We start from the raw sequence: 25,445 nt of genomic DNA, 5'->3' as shown, positions 1-25,445 counted from the left end.
ACTGATATGCAGCGGGCAACGCGAAGGCACAGTCCTGGGCCCAATGGCGAGGCAGCGAGGGCCACCGCTTCAGCAAAGCCAGAGAGGGTGGGAACGCGTCAGGTTCACATGATGGAGTGTGTAGTTGGGCTCTGAGGCAAACGGGCTGGGAGGCGAATACTATCAAGTGAGTTGGTAATCGCCATGTCGTCAGATCCTCGGCCACGTCTCGTCTCAGCCCGTCCCAATGACATACGGCAGCTCCGTCCTTGTGCTTATACCATCCCCATGACAATCTCTCGACATCCGTGCTCCCGATCTTGCGCGGGTCCCCCGTCTTGTAGGGATTGACGGCCTAGCGCCAGTAGCGGCTGTCTAGAGTTACGTACGTACCTCCTTGAGCTGCGAGTTGCTGTGACACGAGTGCCGAGCTCTGCGAGCATAAAGAGCACGCCATCCGCTCCTGGTTCTATCGATGTTGGTTTCTTTCTTGCTTTATTCCTCTATCCTCGAATAAATACTTCAAAATTTCCTGTCTCCTCTTGCTGCAAAACACATCTTGTGAAAGCTCTCTTCCGTGCCTACAAAGAACGACTCTCCCATAACTCAATCTACCTCTCCATCACCAAACGCTTTATACCTACATACGCCCAAAACTCTACAAGATGTCCATGGACTTTGCCCGTGCCGCTCTGGCTGAGCGCCGACCTTCCTTCTTCCTCTCGCTGGCACCCACTACTTCTTCTTCCTACCCACAACCCGACAGACGGCCTTCAGTCACCGAGAGCCAACCCAGACCCCGACGGGCCTCCATCAGCTCCCCAACCGGCCTCCGAGTCCTGAAGCTCAGCCCCGTCTACTACGGCGAGCACATTGGCCAGAACAAGGACGACTTCTACGACGTCACCGCCGCTCCAGAGATGGCTCCCTCATCCTTCCTCTCACTCGCGCCGGCCACCTCTTCCTCCTATCCTCAGATGCCCTCCAGCCGCTCTGCTGAAATCCCCGAGAGGCGACGCTCCTCGTCCAGCTTGAGCTCCACAACCGGCTTCAGGGTGCTGAAGCTGGGACCCGTCTACTGGGGTGAGCACGATGGTGACCACAAGGATGACTTTCACGATGTTCCCTCTTCTCCTTGAGACAGCCAAGGAAGGGCAATCAAACATGAACACATTTGGAAATTTAGCGTGATCAGTTTTTTTTTTTCTATTTCATCTCTATCTATTTGGAATGGAGCGAGCGAAGCTACCGTTATTACTATACTTTGAAAAAAAAGTTTTCGGCAACGTACACACACAGGCACAGACCAAAAACAAGTCCAAAGCCGCTATCAAAAAGCTGCATGAAATGAGTCGAGGGAGAGGGAATGTTCGCTCTCTTGGCATTTGGCGCCTTTTCTTTAGCGCCTCATACACTTGGCTTGGCATCACCCTTTTGGAATAAATGGTATGGATGGATGGATCGATTGGAGCGACTTGGGTTTTTTTCTCTCTGTTTTTTTTTTCTCTTGCAGTTTGGCCCAATTGACTGGGAAAAAAGAATGCAACAGTTTTGAACAAGCGCCAATGTAAGGCCTATTTTGGGTAACACACTTAGTCTAGAAAAGATTGTACTACAAGAGGCAGATCTTGGAGCAAATTGGCTTAGCAAGATATGCAGTGACAATACACACAAGAAATTCTACCAACACACATCTACTCCGTGCTACTGCTATCAAACCTGTGACCTGCTGCCTTGATCCTTTTCTTGTGGTGGCGGTGCCGACACATCCTGCTCTACGTGGGGGAGATCATGTCTCTGCCGGAGCGATGCTGTTGGTGGGAAAAGGCAGGTGAATGTCAGTTTAAGCTTGAAATGCAGTGTCTGAGGCCACGTCTAGGGAGTCTTTCTCTTGTCTCTAACTTTGATTTTAGCGGTCTCACTTTAGAATGAGACATGGTGACGAGGCAGCTTGGCGGAATCATCGTTGGCAGCAGACTGCGGGACTTGATTATGAATACAAATTCGCTTTGTGCTTCTACTAGGTGCCATTGATGGATATGTTGGACAGGAGGGAAAGAAAAGAGATGCATATTCCAGGGGTTGCATGCGCATGTTCTCAGCTGCTCACTAATACGCCTGAGATAGAAAGTCCTTACTGTACCAAGCTCCACGGACTTACCACATATTACTCGTGTTACTCCATAAGAACCATTGCAGTCTGTTCCGGCTCTTCCACTCGACCGTCGCCGGGGATAGCCGAAAGAGGCAAGAAGAGAGAGAGAAAAATTCCAATAGTGTCTCGCGTGCTATAAATTGTACTACATAATAATAGCCATAAGCGAAAGAATTTTTCTTTTTCTTTTCTACTAAGGTATAGTGGAAGAAGTCGTTTGTTTTTCATGCAAGCATAGCATGATCTGGAGAGATGGGGTGGTGCGCCACGGCTGGAAAAGGCTACCGTATGCCGAGGCCAGGCCTGGATTCCCGAGGCCTTGGGATGTGCGACATGCAGGGAATTGAGAAAAGTAAAAAAAAAAAGCTCTGGACCCTGGTGTAACTGCTCGGAGTCTTTGCGAGCATGTATCTATGCATGAATACATGCTACGCAAGGCATCTTGTCCGCCTGCAGGGGGCGAGGGGCTGGGTGAAGCGGACGAGGGGAAGCTGTTTCAGCGTTTCTTAATTCCACAAGGAGATAGGAGTCTCTCTCTGTCCGAACAGCGATTCTTTTCGAGCTGTTGCAGCTCTCGCTGCTGTCACTTCTCTTTTTTTTTTTTTTTTTTTTTTTTTTGTTGTGCTGACGGAATGGTAATACGAATACCTAAAAACGCCCAAAGCTGAGCTACCAACCGCAATTATTTAGTGGCTGTTCTCTTCCTCTTCGTGGCCAGTGAGAAAGCAGCAGCGCCAGCGCGGGGAGGGGAAACCCGATAGAAACCCCCACGCCTTGTGCTGCTCCTGTCTCTGCTCTCGTACTTTTCTGCCTCCCTCGTTCATTTCTCATTGTGCTTGGCATCGACTCCCTGCCTTGTAAAATTGCTGGGTACCTACTTTGGCTCCTGAGCAAGCAGCCAATAGCAGCGGTAGCTGTAGTTACCTAGGTAGGTATGGAGTACAAGGAGGCCGAAACGTCCGTCTCGCTGAACGGCTAGCGAGTACGCGGCGGTTACATTGCAAACTTGCGGTGAATGATGGAGGAGGGGAAGTAGATGGCGAGTAACGCTTGTTGGATGCGCATTATGGGACTGGGATTCAAAGGGGGTTAGTGATACCTCCGTGCTTGCCAAGATATGGAGATTGCGGCGAAGAAATCTCAGCATTGGAGGAGCTTACCTACAGTAGAATGGTGGCGTCTCTACACCCACAGAGAGCGAGGGCACCTGGGCTGAGTGCTGTTAAATACCGGTATATGTTGATTTTGGATAGAAGAAAACTTAACATGTAACATAAATGTAGCTGTGCTACTGCACTCACAGGCAATGGTGCAGCCTCGCACTTGCCAAGAACAAAGGGGCGTCGCTATAACCGAGGAAGGTGGCGGACCAGCAGAGATCAACGAAGCAGGCACGTTGTGCAAGCATTGGCAGGAGTTGGACCCAAGCCGCACCTCCCTAAACAGATGCTAGAATTGGGCATCTTCCCTCTTCGGTAGGTACGTAGATTCATACACACGTAGCCAGTATTCCATCTCACTTACTGTCTTTCACCAGGTAGATGTATGCCTCTAGTATTCAATACAATAGCCATGATGACGAAAGAGGCAAGAATTGCATACAAAGGCACAACCAGTGCAATACCGAGCATTGCCGAGTGCCCCATGATGCTGTGGCTCCTCGTCTTTGCCATCGCCGAATCGCATCTCCGGCAGTTTGCTCAAGTACTGCGTCGCATTCAGCGGATGCCTTGGGACAGGGCCCTGATCCGATCAACCAAGGGCCCCCACATGAGATCTAAAGAGCAGAAAGCTTTGACCAAGCTTAGCCCTTGAGGTTTGGCGGCCCATCATCCTTGCTAGTCGCGCTGGTTAGTTGCACAAAAGCCGTGATGACTATCTCCCGGTTATCCTAGCTATTAGTTCAGAGATTTCAGTAATTCAGTCGTACAGAGTATTCTTGTTGCTGTCTGATTCGTTGTCTCAAAGTACGATAAGCGTTTCCATGGAATGGATTCGTTATTTCTCTGGAAATGGGCTGAAGTGAACGCAATGAACCTTTTCTGAGGTGCTGACATCACCAGCAATCGCTAGAGCCCTATTATGCAAGTATACATGCCTACAGCATGTATGCGAGCGCAGCTGACCGCTTACCTTGCATATGTCCGCTACCTTGCTCATCAGCCTGCTCTTTTCTCTATAGTGGATTCGCTATAAATGCCAAATACGTTTCTATGAGAGCATTTCAACAGTATGAAAAAGCTACATGTTGAGAAGTTCAATTGTATCGGCACTAAACGGTGAATGAAGTCAATATCAGCTGAGTAAGAATCAGACCTGTCACCAGCCACTGGAAGTTTATCCATTACACCACGGTATGCTAAACCTTATCAAATATTCACACGTAGCTGGCTCAAATTTAACACAACGTCTTAATTCGTTTTGTCCTGCTCTCTTTGCAAGTGGCAGATCTATGGAGCCCTAAAAATAGGAACTACCATCAACTCAATTCCGTATAATGTCCGATGACATCTTGTCTCCATTCTTCCCCCTTTACTAGTACTATTGCCCCTCCAATACGTCTGGTATTCGCCTTTGGAAATGGCAATAGCACATCTTATCCAGCGGGCCAGCCGCAGATATCGAAATGCAGAATGATGTAGGAAGTTCTAGGGAAGAAGTTATAGGGAAAGTATGTAGTAAAGGCTCAGCTCGGCTCAGCTCTCTACGACAATCCAGCTATCAGTACCCACACTGGCACTCCACCTCCCTGTACCTGGTTTTGGTCACTGATATATTGCCTGAGCCCTCGCAGCGGCCACACGCTACCCGGCGTGGTCTTCCACCGTGGCAATATACGCAGCAAATAGACGGACCTTGGCAGCACATGACCCAGGCCCGTCCCCGGCAAACGTTGCAAGAAACAACGGTTTCCTCTTCTATGGCCATCCGATACGCGCCAGTGCCGCCGCAATCTTCACAGGTAGGATTTGGTTTGTTTTCACGGGAATCATCAGACTCTACTGAGGAACCGCTTCGGGTTGAGTTGCTTCTCCTAGAACGGGGCATTTTGACGATCGAACGGGGCATTCCGACCACCGGGGAGGCTAGCTCTTGAGAGACCCTTGGATAAATGGATCTATATTCTGTAAAAGGCGATTAGTGTGGCAACCTCAGATTTCTTGAGGCTTTTCGATCAACGAGTTGCCCAGCTGGAGATTCAAATTTGGAAATCCTTATTGCTTGTGAGAGCTTGAATATTGCAGTCGTTGTTGGTTTACACGAAGATGATGGCTAGAACGCCGGCAGCACTTAAAAAAATTCTTGGACTTGCTGGCGAGAAAGCGAAACAGGTTGATGGCTGATATTTCTACACTTCTTCATTGCTCAGATTCATGAGGTTTGCTCGTTTACCGTCACTGTTGTGTATCGTGACACTTGAGGGCGGTCTTAATGGCTCCTATTGTAAGTTAAAATGTCGCGATGGCTCGAATCTTAATGACAACAAATAAAACTTGTATGAAGAACGAAAAAGAAGAGGAAGAAATTGCAACGTTAATAAAGACAATTCATGTTCTCTGCTACGTCCATCTTGATGAACTGTGAGTCGCGACTGTGGGAAGAGGGTCAATACAGCATTGACTCACATACACATGCGATTTTACGAATGACAAGAAAAATTCAAGATTTGCCGTATGGGACCCATTTTACATGGCAGCTATCTATTTTAGATGGTATTTCTGCGACGCTGTGCAAGGGAACATCATTGTTCGGCTCAGTTTCCACATTTCGTTGCTAGATGCCTAGTATACAACTGCTTCTCTATATCTACCCATATTCTCCAGCAGATATACATTGATATCAACCATTATACGGAATAGTCTCCACTGGCAATCCTCTTCAACTTAATCATCTTCTGTTATATCAGTCTGGTTGGGTTGATTCTCCAACTCCGCGATAAGTTACATTCATTGTCTATATCCGTCTTCCCGGAAGCTAATGTACAAAATACTCCTCCGGCTACTATATTGACGTACTTATTAGAGCTATTTTCCAGTTGTAACCTCGCTGTCGTGGTCTTTCGTCTTCGGTAACAACTCAGGCGTTTATGAATTGCAAGTGGTGCTGCTGAGGGCATTTTGATCATTGAGCTAGCGCCCATCTTGGATATCCAACGTCTGATTCGTAAGAGCAAAGTCAGCACTCCGTCGTTGAAACAAGTTTCAAATCATAGCTTTAGATTTACGAGTTATGTTCGAGTCAACTGGGGAAAGAATGCGGCCAGACGCTACGGTAGAAGAGAAATGTAACGACAGCTCATTTAAGGCCTATAGAGTGCCGAGAATGAATATACGCACTCTCTGCTGTTAATTACGCATGCTTTCTTGAATTGATGGTCCATTCTTTTCGACCACTATCATCAAGATCTCACCACACAATATAACTTGGGAGCTTGTTATAAAGCCCAGATCCCAAAGCCCAGCTCATCCAACAGAGACAGCTACACCACAATTCTCACCCACTAAACCCTCTACATTTCCGCATGCCATCCAACCGCCGTCCTCTTCGCCTCCGGATCAACCACTCTCAAAATCGCCCTCCAATCAATCTCCACCACCTCCTCATCCTGTTCCTTCCTCATAACATCACTCCCACCCTCTCTAGCCCTCAGAAACGACTTCAAAATGCAATCTCCCCCCTGGTGAAAATCACACCACGCCCGATCATGCCTCCCCTTCACCCTCAAACTCGCCGTCCGTATCCCCGGATCTGCCAACAGTCTCACCAGTCCTTCCAGCGGCGGCTTCTCAAACACCGTCTTCTTCTCTCTCAGAAAAGCCCTAGAAATCGATTTTGCCCTCTCCTTAGTTCCGGTGCTATAGTCCACCAGCAAGCTCAAGTCGCTCAGATCTCCTCTCACAGCCATATCCCGCAAGAACAACCCGAGTTCATCCCACAGCCACCCTCTAAGTTTGTCGATTCTCATCTCCAACCGGTGCACCTTACGCCTTGCCTCTTGTGACAAGAGGAGAGACCGGCCACCCGTGTGACGTAGCAGAACATTGTCCTGCGTCTGTTGTTGTCCGCCGCTCCATTCCACATCGCCAGGCAGATCCTCTGCAGTGTTTTCTATGAACCGCCTTACATGGGAGGCATGGCCCTTGGTGAGGTCCAACACAAATGTATTCGCTGGTCCGTAAAATATCGGATGAGCGATAGCGTACAGGGATGGATGCGTTAGGAAGATGGGCACGGGATTGACCGGGCTGGCGGTACAAGGACATAGAGAGATGATGCCTCCGTTTGGGGCTGTGAGCAGTGGCTGTAGAATCAGGGATAGGAGGTCGACTGGAAGGTCAAATAAGTGCAGAGGTTGAGATTCAGGCATTTTGCGATGTTTTGCAAAGGGGCCAAGATGTGTTGGCGCTTAAGTTGTCACAGGTGGCTGTGAGTGTATCAGCCTCCTAAGGAAGTCCCAATAGTCGGCCTAAAGGCGCCTGAGGCTGCTACAGAGGCCTCCGCTTAAATTGCTGGGGTTCAAAAAAGGAAAACTAACCTTTGGCAAATCCCAATTCTAGTTTTGCAGAGTTGCTCTCAGTCTCATGCAAGAGATTACATCAATCAATTGCATCTAGGATGGGGAAGGCGGGGTGGAGGTTTCCCGTTAATTAGGCTGGAGTTACTCCCGGAGTTTGGGCACATGCATGCTTACCAGGATAGGTAGCGTGTGTTCAGCCACAGTTTATATACAATTAGTGTCAGATACATTTCATCAAGGGAGAAAAGGGTTATCAGTCATGTATTTTACGGCATGCTTGTGCCATTAGAACACACCACTTGTATCGGAATCTCAATTTAGGTTCCATCGAAAAGCACCAGTCTCTCAGAACTAGCCACCATCCGATATATCATATAGTATGCATGGCTAAAAGGCATCAAAGGCATTCACGATAGAACACCTTTAAATTCACGTTCGAGTGGCAAACTTGCTTTCTGCGAATTCCATTTATTTGCAATCTGATTCCAATCTGGGCTATTATCAATCCCCTAGATAATTATGAAAAACTTTTCATCTTTGCGTCTAGTATACATGTCAGCCGCAAATCCGCCATCAGCCTTTTCTAATATTTCTGCTGGGAGGATCGCATATTGACAAAACCATTTGTATTTTCAGTATAGATACTTCTTTTTTTTTTAGTCCATTGTTGGCTTTTTGCTACAGCCTGCATAAAACGTCTATCATGCTGAAGTCCTCACAAGCCTTCCACCATGAGAACAATAAGAGAGAGAGAGAAACACGCGGAAACAAAAGCAAGGGGTAAATCAATAAAACCAAAAGGCGAAAATGTGCCTTGTATGCATTATGAGATAAATCATTCGTTAGCTGGGGAATTAGGTGAGCTGGACAATGTTAGTAAATGTTATTGTACCAAATATATCTCTTCGCATCAAATGAATCTGGGCATGACTTACTATTGGTTGCCTGAAGCTCCCGGGCCAGGTGTCCGAGGAGAAAAGGATGGGGAAGTGGGTGAGTAGCTGGGGCTAGTTGGAGATTGTTGCGACCCAGGACTCTTGGAGAAGCTTGGACTCGTAGGCGAGTAAGCCTCTGGGGATGTCGGAGACCACGAAGGAGAGGCAGGAGAATATGATGGGGAAGTGGCGCCTGCACCATGCAAATTAGGAGAGGCAGGGCTATAGTTAGGACTGGCAGGCGAGTAGCTAGGCGAAGTGGGAGAATTGAACTGAGCCGGCGACGTGGGCGAGTAGTGTCTCGGCGACGAAGGAGACGCAGGCGAGTAGCTTGGCGACGTTGGGCTGTAGTTGGGGCTGGCAGGGCTTGTCGGTCGCAGCATCGGCGATGTTGGCGAGAAGGATGGCGAAGAAGGACTGAACGAAGGAGACGACGCATATCGGCCCATTCCACCATCGATCATAGGAGAGGTGGGGGAGTATCCAGTATTGGGTGACGAAGGAGAGTATCCACCCATGCCTGAACTGAAGGGCGATGTGGGAGAAGTACTGAAAGGGCTCGTCGCTCCACGCATGGAATAAGGGCTCATCGAGCCAATACCACCAAAGCCACCGCCACCATACTCGGTTCCAAATCCAGGAGGTGTCTCCGAACCTGCACCTTGGATGGGAGAGAAGTTTCCAGCAGCAGGAGAGTTGAGGCTGAGGTAGCCAGAATCGCCCATGGGAGATCCGGTATCGTACGGCGTAGCCGCACCCTCGACGTCTCCCTCCTTGACGGGCATGCCTGGCATGAGGCCCATGCGAGAGTTGTCCGAAATGACTGTTTCCAGCATCTTCGGGTCCAGGAAGACATCAAAGTGGCCAGTGCCCATAGGAGCCATCTGACCGAGCATAACGTTTTCAGAAATGCCACGGCAGTCATCAAGCTCACCAGTAGCAGCCGCCTCCAGAAGAATTTCGACCGTCTCCTCGAATGAGCAACGCATGAGCGCACCCGTATCTGCTCGGTTGATACCGTGTCGAGTAACAGCAGATATGCTTCCTCGGTAAGTCATAACATCACACAGCAGAGCAATGTGTCGATGGTTGACATAAGAACCGTCAAAGGCCAACACGGCCGTCAGCTCCTTCACCAAGGCAGCTCGAGTACCTTCAATACCGAACACTTCAACAACCTGCCAGAGGTCGTTGGTGTAGGTTCGTGTAGGATCAACTCCGGGCACAGCCAAAACCTCACGGAGGGCTGAACCACTGGTATCCAGGTACCACTGCGTGCATCGAGGATCGTCCTTGAGCGCGAGCTCAGAGCCATCGGCCGCCTCGACAAGCCGAGTACCCTTGGTCAAGAAAGCCCTCTCAACGCCAGGCACACCACGCAGGGTCAGTGTGTCGAGCAGATGGGCCTCGAGACGCTTGAGCATCACATCATCCTCAATCTTCTTTTCGCCATCATCGTCCTTTTGGTCGCCAGCACGAATAGTGCGAATACGAATTACTTGTTCATCAGCATTGTTGTCGCTGAAAATGACGGCCAAATCGTTAGGATACTCTTCCTTGATTCGCTGAGCAACGTCGTCAATCTTGATTTCCTTGTCGAGCAATTTTTGTCTGTCAAGTGTAATACGCAAAAGCCATCTGGACTGTTGATCAATGGTGTCTTGGGTGTCATCCGGAATCAAAAAGTAGGACTCAACCATGTCAACATCCTCTGCGATGTTTGTAGATTGGACATCCGGATCATAGTAGATCTCTGTGACCGACGTGATTGATCGGAGGTTGGTGTACTCAACCAAACTTCGCAGCTTCTTCGCTTGCTCTTGTTTAGCCAGGGGAGTGTCCAAGTAAACCGCCATGCTAGGAGTTTTGATGTTCTTGGCAAGGTTGAGAATTTCCTTTAGACGAGGCACACCAAGTGTGACGTTCTTGGAAGACACACCAGCAAAATGGAAAGTATTCAGTGTCATCTGGGTGGCGGGTTCACCAATGGACTGAGCCGCAAGAACACCAACCATTTCACCAGGGTTAACAAATGATCGATCCCATCTGTTTTGGAGTTCACCGAGTACGTGATCAAACGCGAGCTTGTTCAGACGATGCTCCTTGACCACTTCTTTGAAGGCAAGTCGAGAGCGAAGAAGAGATTTGAAGAGAATAGTGGCACTTGCATCTGCTTCCTTGGAAATTGGATCCTCGCCTCGAACAATCTTCAGTTTGCTAATGACGTCTCTCACAACAGGAATGACATCAGAAGGTCTCAAGTTACTCCGGTCATTCGCCTTGACGTTGAACACACGCTTGGCAGTCTCAATCATTCGCCCAATATTCAGTGGAAGCTGCATTGCCTCTTCACCCATCTTTGTGCGGTTGATATATCGCACCTCACGACGATCAGCGACCAGGGCATCCCACTCCTCATCGAGAAGAGCCATGGAAGCCTTGTCACCAGTCAACTCGTTGCCATACTCGTAGTCCTTCCTGAACCACTCAGGGGGGTTGGCCAAATCAAGGCGATACTTCTTCTCGAAGGCCTCATCCGACATCTTCAAAATGCCAAGCTTCTGCTTTTCAATGCACATTGCATCAAGACCATCTTCACCGTAAAGGAATTGGATAATGTCGCCCAAAGAGTTGCGGACGGTTCCATCGTACTGAGCATTGAGATCTTCCAGAGCTTTGACGAGACGTCTCTGAATGTAACCAGTCTCGGCTGTTTTGACAGCGGTATCAATAAGACCTTCACGACCAGCCATGGCGTGGAAGAAAAATTCTGACGGAGTAAGACCACGAAGATACGAGTTCTCTACAAAGCCGCGGGCCTCTGGAGAGTAATCGTCCTTGGTAAAATGGGGAAGCGTTCGGTACTTGAAGCCGAATGGAATACGCTTTCCTTCGACAATCTGCTGTCCGACAAGCGCTGTCATTTGAGAAATGTTGATGGATGAACCTTTGGAGCCGGACTCGGCCATGGTGACAGCGTTGTTGGAATCCTTCAAACTCTTCTGTGTTGTTGTACCGGCCTGGTCACGGGCCATGTTCAAAGCCATAGACACCTTGTTCTCAAACGTAGCACGAACATTCATACCAGGCAAAGCCTCCAGCTCGTTGGCAGTGGCCTGAGCCGTAAGTCTGGCGACTTCGGCCTTTTGTGTATCAATATGCACTTGGACCTTTTCAATTGTCTGCTTATCCGGAATGGTATCACCAATACCAATACTGTGGCCGTCCTGTAAGAGCCAGTAGGCAACCACTTGCTGAACACCATTAAGGAACGCCATGGCGCCTTCTGGACCCAATTCATTGTAACAAAGGTGGATGACACCACCCGAAGCAGAACCAATGCTCTTCTTCTTCATGAGACCATAGATCAGCTCGCCAGCTTGGATCAGTAGTCCTGTATCGTTGAGAGGATTATCAGCCTTGTCTTCAGGGGCATTCAAGCTGATTTCCTTGGGAATGACCATGCTGATGATCTGCTTGCCAGTCCAACGGGGCCTCGGCTTCAGAATAGCAGGCTGGGGAATAATACCATCCCAGTTGGGAACCCAAAGCATGAGATTCATGACCTGATTCTTGTCAAGGAAAGTATCACGTCGGCACATCTTGTAAGCACCGGCAAGAGAGTCCTGGACAATACCCATCAAAGGACCATTCTTTTGAGGTGAGACAATGTTGTTGGGGACCAGACACAGTTCTTTGACTTCGGCACGAGTTTCTTCACTCTGGGGGACGTGAAGATTCATCTCATCACCATCGAAATCGGCGTTGTACGGGGACGTAACAGACAGATTAAGGCGGAAAGTAGAGTAAGGCATGACTCGAACACGATGTCCCATCATGGACTCCTTGTGCAGCGAAGGCTGACGGTTGAAGATGATGTAGTCACCGTCCATCAAATGTCGCTCAACCTTCCAACCATACTCCAATGAGATTTGAGCTGCACGCCTGTGGTGGCGCAAATCGATACGGGTACCGTCAGATCTGATAACGTACTTGGCACCAGGATGCTCATTGGGACCGTTTTCGACTAGTTGATGGAGCTTGCCAATGTTGTATGGCGTTACCGTCTCAGGATAAGTCAGGGTCCTGGCAATGCTGCGAGGAACTCCGACTTCGTGTAAAGACAGATTGGCATCTCCCGTAATGACAGTACGGGCGGAAAAGTCGACACGCTTTCCCATCAAGTTGCCTCTCAGACGACCTTCCTTGCCCTTAAGGCGGGCACGAATTGCCTTGACAGGACGGCCGCTCTTTTGAAGAGCGCGGGGCTGACCGGCAATGTCATTGTCCATGTAGGTAGCAACATGGTATTGGAGCAATTCTTCGAAGTCTCGCGCGATATGCTGCGGCGAGCCCTCACGAATAGCTTGCTTGACATTACCGTTAGCACGAATGATGTCTCCCAGCTTGTAGGTCAAGTCATCTTCGTTGCGCATTCCGGTTCCAGTACCATCCATGGAAATAGAAGGGCGAACTGGAGGCGGAGGGACGGGGAGCACGGTAAGAATCATCCATTCCGGACGGGCGTAGTCCGAATTAAGACCCATGTTGACAAGGTCCCTTTCAGAAATGCGGCGAAGGATGCTGTGGGCCATCTCGGGGGTGATGGGGGCTGTCTCTTTCCTCTTGGGTCCATCCTCTTGAGCTACCTCGAAAGCCGCCTTCAGTTGAAGGGCAACCTGTCGTACTTGAGGCTGTACATTGCCGCAGCCGCCATGGCTTTCAACGAGCGCGGGCTTCATGCCAGGCGCAAACTCTTCGTCCTTGTTCTTGTCTGTCCGATCCTCATTCTCACATCTCCGCTTTTTCTTGCAGACAGCCCATACCCGCTTGAAACGGAGCTTTGCATCTCGAGTATTGATTGCCGCAACAAACTCAGGATCGCTCTGGTAGATTTCAGGTTAGCATCCAGTGAGGCAAAGGCTTCATGGAAAAGACAAGACCAACTTCATCAGCCAGCACTTTACTACAGTTGTGGCAGACAATCTCCAGGATCTTCTTGACTTTCTTGATGAAGCCAGGGTGGTACACGGGCTTTGCCAGTTCGATGTGTCCAAAATGACCGGGACACTCGCCCATAGCTTGTGTACAGGTCTTGCACTTGAACTGTCGATCGATCGAACCGAGAAGCGGGTCATTGAGACCACCGTCGCGTGGCTTCGTGCCGCCTTCCTCCATCGTTTCGGGGTACAGAATATGTGCCACGCTCATACTCTTGATCTCTTCGGGAGAAAGGAGTCCGAATTGGATCTCCTGCACCGTCTTGAGCGGAGCGCTCGAGTGGGTAAAGTAAAGGTTCGCCATTTTCGAAGGTGTTGTGGAATTCCAACCGGATAACCGTAATTCTACTAGAAAGGATTGGTGAGGGCGGTAAACGCAGCACGCGCCTCGTAATCGCGGTCAAAGAGCAATGCGTCGAGGAAAATCACGGAGAAATCGCAGGAAGTGACAATTTCCAGTCGCAACAAGTCGAAAAATCGATGACAAAAGCGGTTGTCAGTCGGCAAGAGATGACGCTCTCTCGATCGCCAGTCCTGGCCAGCAGGCCCAGGAGAACCTCACGGCAGATCTCCCCCGTCGCCACCAGCTCTGGGGCCGTATAAACACGTAAATCGCAGGTCGGGGTCTCGGATCGTAGTTTTCGACGGGATTCCAGGTGCCAGACTCGATGCCCGACACGCTTGGTGATGACTTTGGGCCGTGGGCAGAGTTTTGTCGTGATCGAGGCAAAACAGTAGGAGGAGGAAGCCTGAAAGTTCTGGACGTGAGGCGCTGGTGCTTCGATGCCGCTAAGCCTTTACGGACCACCACCTCCTTGCACCCGCAGTATTTGGTGCCTCAGGCCAAAGCTTATTAATAAAGACTTTACGCCACACCAGAAATGTTGGGGTCATAAAATCGCGAGCAATCTGCGCAGCTTTTGGTCGAGCAAGTTCACCGTAATTTTGTCAGCCCCGACTTCAGTTTACGAAGCACCGGCGTGACTCAATTGATCCAGGTTTCGCGTTAGCCTCACATCCAATACTGCGTATTTGGGGCTCCGCGCCTCGTATGTTTTCTCCATCCCTCGCGCTATGATTACTACTGCCACACATGCTTTGATCATCCATGTCACTGTTCCGATACAGTGCATAAAGAATTGATGCTATTCCATTCATCTTTTGCATCTATTACTACTTCTTTCTACTTCTTCCTCCCCTAGCACCTCCCTTCTTACGCACAGGAGCAGTCGACTCTGCTCCAGCGCTCAAATCGGCTTGACTTTCTCCAGGGCTCCTCCGCCGCATAGTCCCAGTCGAAACCGCAACAAACTCGTCCTCGCTATCGCTCTCGCCCAAGTTGAATAGAATAGGCATGCGAAAATTATCCAGGCCATCTCCCTCTTTCGTGGGATCAGTCGCGAGAACATCCACATCCTCGTCCTCAGCATCAAGTCGCCTTCGATGAATCTCTTCTTGCGCATATATGTCGAATTCGTCCTCCCGCTCCATGTATTCTACATTCTCTTCGACCTCGGCAAAATCAGGTGCCAGTGCCGACCACTTCTGGGGACTAATGACAGACCAAATATATATGCGACCCGTTTCCAAGCCACAGGCAGCCAAGAGGGGCCGAGAAGGATGCCACTCGATAACGCCTTGCTCCTCTTTCGGGTCTTTGAGCATGCAGACTAAGCTGCCGTGGTTTCTCTCCCAAACGTAGAGCTCGTGATTATTGTAGGTCGATGCAGCCACGTACTCGCCCGTAGCGCTAAACGTGACATGGTTCCAAGACAGCTTGTTAACAACGTCTTGAAATTTGTGTTCGAGGGGTAGTTGTATTGTATCGGGATCGAGGTCCTCCACTGAAAGATTGGGTATTCGAAAAGTACGGATGATGCGATCCTGTGAATTCACAAGTAGATCTCGCCCCGACCCCGTTATTCGCATCGTCGTGATGACTCCTGTGCATATCTTTTCCGAGTATATGATTTCGAGCGTCTTGGCATCGATGATATTCAATTTGCCTTTACTTGTCCCCGCGATGATGTGATCGCCCGTCGCGGTCCAAATAGCAGACGTGGTCATCTGCTTTGCATCCTCCTTTGCCTGTTTCTCTTTAAGAGCAGCATCATTCTCGGTGTTTGATCGTTTTGGTGCAGATGGCAGAACGCGCTTGACATCGACCGGCTCCGAGATATCGACGAGTAGCGGCTGTTCTTCGAATAGAGACGCGACAAAGATGTTACTAGTTGAGCGCGTAAGTCAATGGCACACGGCAGCAGATTTGTCAAGTGGAAAGAGGAATGGACATACTGGTTCCAGGGATGGAGCTCAGCCATGTAGGCAGGGGCACGAAAGCGCACCTCTCGGTGTCGGTGCCCAGTCTCCAGATCCCAAAGTATGGCTTTCCAGCCTTGGCATGTTGAGAGCAGATACCGTCCGCATTTCGACCAGCTAAGGAACGTAATGCTCTTATTATGCCCTCTCATCTTTCGCGCGACGCCCATTGTCTCCAGATCCCAGACAACGACGGTTCCGTCCACTCGTCCGGAGGCCAGGTAGTCGCCCTTGCGGTTAAACCTCAGCATCGTTGCATGGCCAGACCGGATCGTGCTGGTCATGCTCTCAGGATAATCCTGGAGGAGGTAGTCGTCTGAAAGAAGGAGATTCATCGTCGCGGTAACCGGGCTGGGGCCTCTCGAGAGTGGCAGAACGGCATGGTAGACGGGCAAACGCGACAAGGCTGCGAGGAGCTCCAGACGGCAGAGCAAAGAAGCGTCTCTCCTGCAAGGCTGACGAAAAGTTGCCCAGATTGCAGCCTATGCGCCACACGAGGGGTGCATCTAATGCTCCATCTCGAGGCGTGAGCCTAACGTGCAATTGAGAAGCTGATGCTCCACTGCGGGGATACGCTAGCATGACGCACAAGTAAATCGTACAGTAGGTTCGATATCTCGCTGCAACGGTCAAACAAGTACAAAGCTTTTCTTTGACAAAAGCTGAAACGCATTACAAACGCTCGATTCACAAGATGGCAAACTCAAAGTACGTTGCTTCAATTCCATGGCTCATGGTTGGTGAACTAACTAGGGGCTATTCTAGATTTGAATATGTTCGAAATTTTGAGCAGCCAGACTCCCTCATGCCCAATACTTGGATCGTAGTGCGCATCGATGGGAGAGGATTTACCAAGTAAAGGCGCAAAATGAAAGAGAATGATGTCCGTGGTGGTTTCTAACAGTTTTTACTCAAGAATGTGCGCCAAATATGAATTCGAGAAGCCAAATGACAAGAGAGCGCTGGATCTTATGAATGCAGCGGCCAAGGCAGTTGTGACTGATTTACCACAAATCGCCATTTCCTACGGAGTTAGCGATGAGTACAGGTACTATCCTCTTTTTACTTGAAACTCACAAGATCCTCCAGCCTGATATATCATAGCTTCGTCTTTCATAAGACATGCAACCTCTTTGAGAGGAGAGCAAGGTGCGAGACAAAGACCTGACCTACCCTGCATTCTGCACCAACTAAGAATTTGCAGCAAACTTGTTAGCACAGTTGTTTCTACGTTTACGGCAAACTATGTTTATCTTTGGTCGACATACTTTACGGACACTCCTCTCTCGTTTCCTCTCCCGACATTTGATGGTCGAGCTGTCTGCTATCCTACGGTGCAGAATCTCCGTGACTACATGAGTTGGAGACAGGCTGATTGTACGTTGACAATGACAAGATGGAATGAAGTTTGTGCTAATCAAGTAGGCCATATCAACAATTTATACAATACGGCCTTCTGGAAGCTAATACAGCTGGGAGGGCTTGATAACAAAGAGGCAGAGAAAACACTTGCTGTACGCGCTCCCTTTGATTGCCAAGATATATACTAACATGGTATCAGGGGACACTGGCTGCTGATAAGAATGAAATACTGTTTTCACGCTTCAAGATCAACTACAACAATGAACCAGAGATGTTCAAAAAGGGAAGCATAATATTCAGAGATGTGAGTTTCAAGCCACATTAAGATTGGTTCCACCTAGAACTGACAATTGTAGTATGAACTGGTCGAGCCTGGCAGTCATAATGAAGCTGCTGCTGCCGATGCCCTTGCGGAGCCAGCAGTGCAGTCAAAATCACAAGCGGAAAAGGATAAAAAGCGCAGAGCCAAGGCAAAAGTGGTCGTGGAACACTTGGACATCATCAGGGACGAATTCTGGGACAAGCGGCCTTGGATCCTATCTGGCAAGCCTGGCCGACCGGCCAATCCATCCAAAGAAATACAAACTTGAAACGCTCTCTATTTGGGTATCCCTTGCGTTTAAGGAGAAGAAAAAAAGAAGCCAAACTCCCTGCTAATGCGCCTAATATGAATCCCCCACTCTAGTATATTTATTAATTTTTCTCCTTTGATCCTTTTCGCTTGCGCTTTTCTTCCTTCCGCACACGTCTAAGGAGTTTCTCTTCTTTTCCACTACTACTAGAATCAGACGTATCTTTCTTCGCCTCGACTCTCCTCAATCTTCTCTCAGCCTTGGCCGCTCTTCTCAGAGCCCGGGCCTCTTTTCGCTTCTTTTTCTCTTCTTTTCGGATCCTCTTCTCCTCTTTGGTTTCCTTCTTGACCTTTGTAGACTTCGTTTCAGCTTTCTTATTGTCGCTGTTCTCCGAATCGCTGCTTGTCGAGTCGTCTGTCGACTCTACACTGAGTGTTCCTTCGAGAAACCCGCCTCGTACAAAAGAAGCGTAGACGGAGTATTTTGACACGTTCCCGCGATCTAGCGCGTTGAGCTTGCCGGTCTTGACGGTTTGCACGACTTGTCCTTTTTTGGAGGTATCGAGGCCTTTCAGCTGCTCATCAAAGGCGTTCATCCACCACATGTCGCTTGTAAAATGTTTTGTGTTGCCAAGACCCTTGGTGTTGGTCTTGCGATTTAGTAAAAGAGGCTTTGCGAGGCCAATTGAGTCGTCTGTCTTGTGTAGAGAATGGCCGGTTCCTCGCCACCCTTGGGCGGAAAGGAGCGCGTGCGCATCCATCGTATCAGAGTATTATGTGGCACAACTTCTGCACCAGGAGAAGAGGAGAGGAGAGAATAAGGGTGGTTCTACCGCTGGCGATAGCGCGACATGATCTTCGACAATTGGGAGCGAGAGTTGTTACACTTCAGACAGCGCTCATGGTTGGCTGCGTAAGAGAAAATGGCGAATTTTCTAGCGGGGCCAATGCTTATCAGCGTTTATCGGATACGCTAGCCTAGACAAGCAGGACTTTTAGCTGACAGTGGGACGCTGGGAGGGTTCATAAGCCTAATTATTATATCTCGTGTTAACTCTTCTACCTCTGGGTGGTCTAGTTGGTTCATGGCGTCTGACTGTAATGGATAACATCTCATCAGAATGTCGGCGGTTCGACTCCGTCCCCGGAGAGATATCTCTACGGAGAAGAGTTACATTTTTTTTATTTGAGATTTTTGCATGCCAAGGGTAGCGACAAGTTTTTTAATTTTTAATTTTTTTTCTCTTCTTCTTCTTGAATGAGTCTGAACCGTGGTGAGACAGATTTGAAACAGTGCATCTACCCGCCCAAAGGTATACTCTGGTACATCTCTATGCCCAGCGAACAACAAACTGCGGGATCTATACCAATACATAGCAGGTTTATGTGGGCGTCTGGTTAGTGGCAAATATACTGCTCTGGCTCACTAAATATGGTCCCGATGTGCAACTCGACTGCAATGCGGTCAGCAATCTCACTTTCGCTTTGACATACTTCGCCGTAACATCCGTACTCAAAATCATTTTCTAGCCTGTTGGATCGCTTTGATTCAGTTCTTTGTCATTATTGTTGTCCTTTTCCATAGCCGCTCGTTACCTCTGCATGTCATTTGTACCGTCTTGGCTGAAGGATTCGATGACCCGACAACATCCAATCAAGCTCGGTGACGTGTAACATACCTACGCTACCAGGCAGGCATTTGTACTTAAACTCGAGCATTACATGCAACTCGCCATCTTGCGGCAGCGAAGAAAGTCTGGGATTTAAAATAAAATCTATCCAAACAAAACCAGCCTCATCTGTTGAAGCACCCAAAGAACCATTGCAAAGGATAGTTATCTCACTGTTCTTCACGATGGCGCCTCTATGCGCAGATCCGCGCCAGATCGTGATTGCCCTGAATCCCGCCAGGCGAAAAGCGCTGCTATCTCTTGTTCAGGAAATCATTTCGCGCATGATCTTTGAGCTGGAGACTCATCCCGACGAATTGGGGTCCATCGCACCAGAGGACGAAGGCAATAGAGACGATGAATCGGCCTCTCCAGATCTGTCTGAAAAAGCTGGGCGCTCTCCATCTCAAGGCGGCAGGACTCAGAGCTTGTCACTGCAGAAGGTAAAGACTACCAAAGAAGCAGAGAAGGTTCTAGGGGCGGCATTGGCGTACACGCTGGCGTGGCGAGATGAAGTCGTGTCCAAGCTTGAAGAGATTGTGAACGTGGAAGAGACCAACAAGATCACAGCCGAGAGGAAGACTCGGCGTGAGGCTTTGGACAAGAAGAAGTTGGATATGCCCAGTAACGATCGCTTTCTCGTTGATGTGGATGGCATGCCTGTTGATGAAACAGAGGATGTTTCCATGCTGCAGTCGGCGTATAAGCCGATACCCACCAAGTTGACAACCATCCCCATTGAGGATCGAGAAGAAGCCCTTAGCTGCGTGCTGCTGTTGCTTCTCTCTACAGGGAAATACTCAGCTCACTCTCGTGCCTTGGTGCTTTATCTAGCATCATCGCTGGGGATTTCTTCAACGTTCCTTAACAAGGAGGAAGCAGAAATCGCCATGTCGCTCATGGAGTCCTCTACAGCTAACAACGACACAAAGGAAGCCATGTCTGCAGACGCTGAGGCTGCTAAGCGCAAACAACAGAACAAGGCCAGTCGTTTCTGGAAAGTCGGGCTGGCATCTGTAGCTGGCGCTGCAGTTATTGGAATTACCGGAGGCTTGGCCGCTCCTCTTGTTGCCGGAGCGATTGGGGGTGTCCTTGGAGGCGTTGGTCTAGGAGGCGTTGCAAGCTTTCTCGGTATCTTTTGGATGAACGGGGCTTTGGTCGGAACTCTTTTTGGAGCTTATGGCGCCAAGATGACTGTAAGTTTAAGGGGTGTTTTTTTTTCGATCGGAGGATCATGATATACTGACCTGGTTCTTCTTTTTCAGGGCGAAATGATGGATAACTACGCGAAGGAGGTCGAAGATTTCAAATTTCTTCCTCTCAGAGAAGAGTCTACAACAGGTGACCCGGAGGAAATTACAAAAGAGCAAAAAGAACAGCGTCGTCTCCGCGTTACTATTGGGATCAATGGTTGGCTTAACACAGAGGATGATATCAAGAAACCCTGGCGCACTCTGAGCACCGACACCGAAGTCTTTGCTCTACGCTACGAGATGAACGTTCTTCTTAAACTGGGCACCGCACTAACCGACCTTGTCCGTTCCGTTGCCTGGAAGGCTTTCAAAGCAGAAATTATCAAGCGGACCTTGCTGGCGACTCTCTGGGCTGCCCTCTGGCCGATTCAAGTCTTGGCTGTTGCTTCCAACGTTGACAATCCGTTCAACCGTGCTCACAACAGATCTCGAAAGGCTGGGCAGCTGCTGGCCGATGCACTCATCAACAAAGTCCAAGGCGAACGGCCCGTCACTCTCATCGGCTATTCTCTCGGTGCTGCCACCATCCATGCTTGTTTACAGTCTCTGACCGAACGTCATGCCTTTGGTCTGGTCGATACGGTTGTCCTCATCGGCACTCCAGCCCCTTCTGACTCAGCTCACTGGCGCACAATCCGGCCTGTTGTCTCAGGAAAGATCTTCAACGTCTACTCTGAGAACGACATGGTCCTGGGCTTCGTCTACCGAATGCACAGCCTCGCTCTCGGAGTCGCCGGCCTGCAGCCCATCAAAGACGTCAACGGGATCGTGAACGTGAATTTGAGCGATAGCGTCAGCGGACATCTCCGATATCCCTCCCTCACGGGCGAGATCTTGCACAAATGTGGCTTCGTAAACGTCAAAGCCGGAACGGAAATCGAAACGGAGGAGGACGTAATCCAGATGAATGACAAGGAAGCTGACCTTCTCGACTTCAACGAAGGATATGATGACCACTCCAAGGCCGTAGATAAGTCTGCCGAGTCTCTTCAAGGCCTGACAATTACGCCTCCGGCTCTTTTGCCAAGCTACGAAGCCGCCAACAAGCCTACAATCTCCAGACGACCTGTCGGTGGGTCTGGACCAGAACCTTCGCGCCCTCCTCCTCGAACGGCGGAATCTGTACCTCCTATTGAGATGCATGACGAAGATGAGATTCCTCCACCTCTACCCAGGCGCCAGACAGTTCCCTTACAAGAGGTTCGAATCCCTCGACGCCCAGTTCCGACCAAGACTGAGGAGCCGGCCAGCCCAAAAACACCACTGACTCCGCAGTACGACTCCGATGATGAACGCCACGGGTCTATTATGATGGTGGACAGGGACGGTGATGATGACTGATATAAATTTACCAACTCATAGATAGTCTCGAATTCATCTTATGTAGACTTTGCAAAGGCACATGTGCAAAAGCTAGGCAGGTATTTAGAAGAACTCGACTACTAGAAAGTTAACCTGCTGGAAGAGGACCCAAACATGAGTCCTTCACTTTCTTTCAAGACACCCGCAGAAGGGCATAGTACACAGTCATTATCCATTGAATAGGCTTTGCTCAAGTTTTTGCATGCTAGTTATCAAACAAGAGGACACCGCCGCTACAAATACTTTTGTATCCTTTAACGCCACCCATAGTAGGTACTATATACACAGACTAATATCTACCTTATAAACCCATCCCTCCACCTGCCCATGCCGGAAAGGCATCTTCGGGATTTATAGGATTGCCTTGCTGCTGTCTCTGGTTCTGGCGTTCTCCTTCGACGTTCTGGGCATGCTGTTGCTGCATCCTCTGTCTCCACCACAGTAGGAGGACAAGAGCTAGCGTGATGCCTATGATGAGAGTGCTCTCAACGACGCCATCCAAGATATCTTCATCGTCATCCCCGAGAGTCCCGTCGTACATATCATCAAGATAGTCATCCTCGTAAGGAAGTCCCTCGTCCTCCAAGAAGTTGGTTATCCACTCGGAGAGCGACCAGTCTTTCTTCTTCTCTGTAGAAGTTGTTAGCATCAGCTCTCTAATCTTCAGCCATTTTTTCTGATAGACTTACTCGGCTCGTCTTGGATAGAATGGACAGGGCCATTCGTCAGAGTATTCCAAGCGCTTCGTATCCGAAGTTTTAACAGACCAAGAGTGACGGGGAGATACGCTTCATCGTTGACAGCCAACGCGTGATCGTAGAACCGCTTGGCGAGATGGAAATCTTGTGTCAGCCCAATGCCATTCTCATGCATCCATCCTAGGTTGAAAAGTGCCTGGGCGCTCTGCGAATAATCAGAAGCACCGGTATAGCACTGTACCGCTTTACCGATATCTTGGTCAGTGCCAATGCCATAAAAGTAGTAATCGCCCATTTTTACGAGTGCATCAATGTTGGATTGTCTTGATGCTCGTGTCCAGTAAATGAGCGCCAAGGCAGGGTTATCCAAGAGACCAGACTTGTCGTTCCGCTTACGCAACAACTCAGATATCGGCAACTTGGATCGGACAGTATCGAGGATCCATGCAACGTTAGTTTGCGCCCTCTCGTATCCCTGCTCGGCAGCTAAGAGATACTCCAGGAACGCCAGATCATAGGCTTTGACTTCGTATGCATCGTTCGCATCTGCCCACGACGATACAAGAGGCTCTGCTTTTTCAGCTACGCTCTTGTAGTAGCTCAGCGCCATGCTGCAAAGCTTTTCGCGGCCCACGCCATGAAAAACCAGTTCTGCCAGGTAGTAATTTGCCTCAATGTTGCCATAACGAGCGGCCAGCTCAAAGTAGTTGTTCGCGATCCGAACATCCTCCTGGCCGCCTTGGTCGAGATAGAGTTGGCCCATTTGGACCTGCGCAGGAGCATAATCATGATCAGCAGACACTCTGAACAGCTCCACAGCTTTCGCAATATTCTCTTTGACGCCATAGCCGTGCAGGTACATCAGTCCTAGTCCGTATCGCGACAGCGCATCAGCTTGTGAGGAGCCACGATCAAACCAAACCTTTGCTCTGTCGAAATTCTGAGGGACTCCATCTCCCCTCAGATACATCTTGCCAAGATAGCCAGCTGCCTTGCCAGCTAGCTTGTCAATACCAGCCTTGGCATTTTCTACGGGGCGTCCATCTTTCTTCCAATATCTTGAGGCAACCAGAAGAAAGTACTTCCTGGCTAGGTCAAAGTCGTTGTCTAGTCCTCTTTGGCCCTCATAATAAATCTGTCCCAGGTTGAGTGTAGCTTTCGAGTCACTTTGTTGGGACATGAGATCTAGATATTCAATGATATCGCCAATAGCAGCGTTGGCGTCTGAGTTGACTCTAGGCTTGAACGCGTTCATGCCGGCACTAGAAGCGCTCGCGCCTTCTCCATACAAACCTCCAAAGTCGTCTGCGATGCGCCATGACTGAGCAATCCATGCCATCCCGCCTGGTGGACCAGAACGGTACCAGTCTATAGCTTTATCCGCCACGCGCTTGTAGTACTTGACGGCAGTTTCACAACTCTTAGTAGTTCCGATTCCTGCTAGATGCCGGAAACCAGCAGCCATTTCAGCTCTTGTATCTCCTCGAACGGCGGCAAAGGTGTAATAGAGAAGCGCCTTGGCTTGATCTTGGGGAACAACACCACCAATGCCAGTTGAATAGTATACTCCAAGCATGTACTGTGCCGTAGTATTTCCATGGCTGAATGCCAGTTGTTGGTAGTGCTTAAAGGCAGCACTGAGGTCCCTGGGGTGGCTATAGTTGCCAAAAAAGTTGAAGTCGGCAAGCATGTATAATGCATCGGAATTGTTCTGTTGAGCTGCTTGTTCAAGTAGCTCTACTGCATTGACAAGAGGACCGCTAGTCGCCGTGGCCTTGGGTTGCGATGGTGCGATGACTGGGCCGGTCGGGATAGTTCTGAGGAGCAGACGTAGAGCTGAGCTGAATATGCCCGATGACTCTCGCTTCCTTCGCGGTGGTACAGGTATCTTTCGAAGCTCGGCGAGCGCAGCGTCGACAAGGTCGCTTCCTGCTGCCAAGTTAGCCCATCTGTTACGCTTCTATACTGACAAGTGACAGCGTACCAGGCTGTACAAAGGCAGCACCATCCTGCTCTGCTCCAACATCTAGAAACGATTCGACGGCATGTTTATCGGCGGCAGTTTGCGCTGATTTGTCGTTTTGGCTGCCAAGAGGCTTTTGGTCGTGTGAACATACCACCGCTGTGGCCTGCGCAAGCACTGAGACCACCATGTGAGCTTTACATGGTGCAACTGATGATGCGGCAGAGGGCACTCACGGAAGACACAGGCTATCCAGCCTCTCATTTTGGGCAATTGCTATGTGCCTATATTCGAAGGGACAGCCCACAGCATGGCTATCGCATAAAGACTGAAGTTTAAGCAGCGAACATGTATGTGTCGCACGATACTGCGTCAGAGCCAGGTCCCTTTGCGATCGTACAAGCTGTCCACTACTCGCAATAGTCAGCTTCCGCTACCTGTTAATGGATGACTAAGCAAAGCTCTTTGTCAGGAACTGGCGTCATCGCCAAAACCTGGCACGTGTTCAGCGAAACTAACAGCTGGGATTCTCTGCAGCTATATAGACAGGAATACTGGATATCATGCTCCTCTCCAAGATATTCGCATTTATTTCAATTCAGTATCCCACCAAGCCATGAGCTCTCGCGCTCGTCACCAAACTTACATGCACAGAGAAAC

The 25,445-nt window shown here is 49.5% G+C and overlaps 8 protein-coding genes across 8 annotated transcripts; 3 read left to right on the top strand and 5 right to left on the bottom strand.

The window, feature by feature from the left end:
* Nucleotides 1-644: 644 nt before the first annotated feature.
* TGAM01_v200075 (hypothetical protein) lies at nucleotides 645-1,118 on the top strand (the record flags this gene model as incomplete). The annotated part of the gene is made up of 1 exon (XM_018804652.1): nucleotides 645-1,118. The coding sequence occupies one exon, from the start codon at nucleotides 645-647 to the stop codon at nucleotides 1,116-1,118; it is 474 nt and encodes a 157-aa protein (XP_018662192.1).
* Nucleotides 1,119-6,644: 5,526 nt separating this feature from the next.
* TGAM01_v200074 (hypothetical protein) lies at nucleotides 6,645-7,502 on the bottom strand (the record flags this gene model as incomplete). Its single annotated transcript, XM_024548472.1, has 1 exon — nucleotides 6,645-7,502. The coding sequence occupies one exon, from the start codon at nucleotides 7,500-7,502 to the stop codon at nucleotides 6,645-6,647; it is 858 nt and encodes a 285-aa protein (XP_024406687.1).
* Nucleotides 7,503-8,487: 985 nt separating this feature from the next.
* TGAM01_v200073 (DNA-directed RNA polymerase II subunit RPB1) lies at nucleotides 8,488-13,891 on the bottom strand (the record flags this gene model as incomplete). Its single annotated transcript, XM_018804653.1, has 3 exons — nucleotides 8,488-8,515; nucleotides 8,588-13,473; nucleotides 13,535-13,891. The coding sequence occupies 3 exons, from the start codon at nucleotides 13,889-13,891 to the stop codon at nucleotides 8,488-8,490; spliced, it is 5,271 nt and encodes a 1,756-aa protein (XP_018662193.1).
* Nucleotides 13,892-14,760: 869 nt separating this feature from the next.
* Nucleotides 14,761-16,241, bottom strand: TGAM01_v200072 (hypothetical protein; the record flags this gene model as incomplete). Its single annotated transcript, XM_018804654.1, has 2 exons — nucleotides 14,761-15,814; nucleotides 15,883-16,241. The coding sequence occupies 2 exons, from the start codon at nucleotides 16,239-16,241 to the stop codon at nucleotides 14,761-14,763; spliced, it is 1,413 nt and encodes a 470-aa protein (XP_018662194.1).
* A 359-nt stretch (nucleotides 16,242-16,600) lies between these two features.
* On the top strand, nucleotides 16,601-17,858 carry TGAM01_v200070 (tRNA(His) guanylyltransferase; the record flags this gene model as incomplete). The annotated part of the gene is made up of 8 exons (XM_024548471.1): nucleotides 16,601-16,614; nucleotides 16,672-16,761; nucleotides 16,811-16,954; nucleotides 17,011-17,055; nucleotides 17,111-17,283; nucleotides 17,332-17,420; nucleotides 17,468-17,572; nucleotides 17,625-17,858. 8 exons carry the CDS (start codon nucleotides 16,601-16,603, stop codon nucleotides 17,856-17,858), a joined length of 894 nt encoding a protein of 297 aa, XP_024406686.1.
* A 103-nt stretch (nucleotides 17,859-17,961) lies between these two features.
* On the bottom strand, nucleotides 17,962-18,600 carry TGAM01_v200071 (hypothetical protein; the record flags this gene model as incomplete). The annotated part of the gene is made up of 1 exon (XM_018804656.1): nucleotides 17,962-18,600. The coding sequence occupies one exon, from the start codon at nucleotides 18,598-18,600 to the stop codon at nucleotides 17,962-17,964; it is 639 nt and encodes a 212-aa protein (XP_018662196.1).
* A 1,094-nt stretch (nucleotides 18,601-19,694) lies between these two features.
* TGAM01_v200069 (hypothetical protein) lies at nucleotides 19,695-22,103 on the top strand (the record flags this gene model as incomplete). Its single annotated transcript, XM_018804657.1, has 2 exons — nucleotides 19,695-20,705; nucleotides 20,775-22,103. The coding sequence occupies 2 exons, from the start codon at nucleotides 19,695-19,697 to the stop codon at nucleotides 22,101-22,103; spliced, it is 2,340 nt and encodes a 779-aa protein (XP_018662197.1).
* Nucleotides 22,104-22,425: 322 nt separating this feature from the next.
* Nucleotides 22,426-25,049, bottom strand: TGAM01_v200068 (hypothetical protein; the record flags this gene model as incomplete). Its single annotated transcript, XM_018804658.1, has 4 exons — nucleotides 22,426-22,754; nucleotides 22,814-24,751; nucleotides 24,807-24,962; nucleotides 25,022-25,049. 4 exons carry the CDS (start codon nucleotides 25,047-25,049, stop codon nucleotides 22,426-22,428), a joined length of 2,451 nt encoding a protein of 816 aa, XP_018662198.1.
* Nucleotides 25,050-25,445: the final 396 nt, after the last annotated feature.

This window comes from Trichoderma gamsii (assembly GCF_001481775.2).
Source record: "Trichoderma gamsii strain T6085 chromosome Unknown Scaffold_1.2, whole genome shotgun sequence".
Taxonomy (NCBI): Eukaryota; Fungi; Ascomycota; class Sordariomycetes; order Hypocreales; family Hypocreaceae; genus Trichoderma; species Trichoderma gamsii.
Note: the sequence above shows the minus strand (reverse complement) of the source record. Positions and strands in the feature narration are given on the sequence as shown.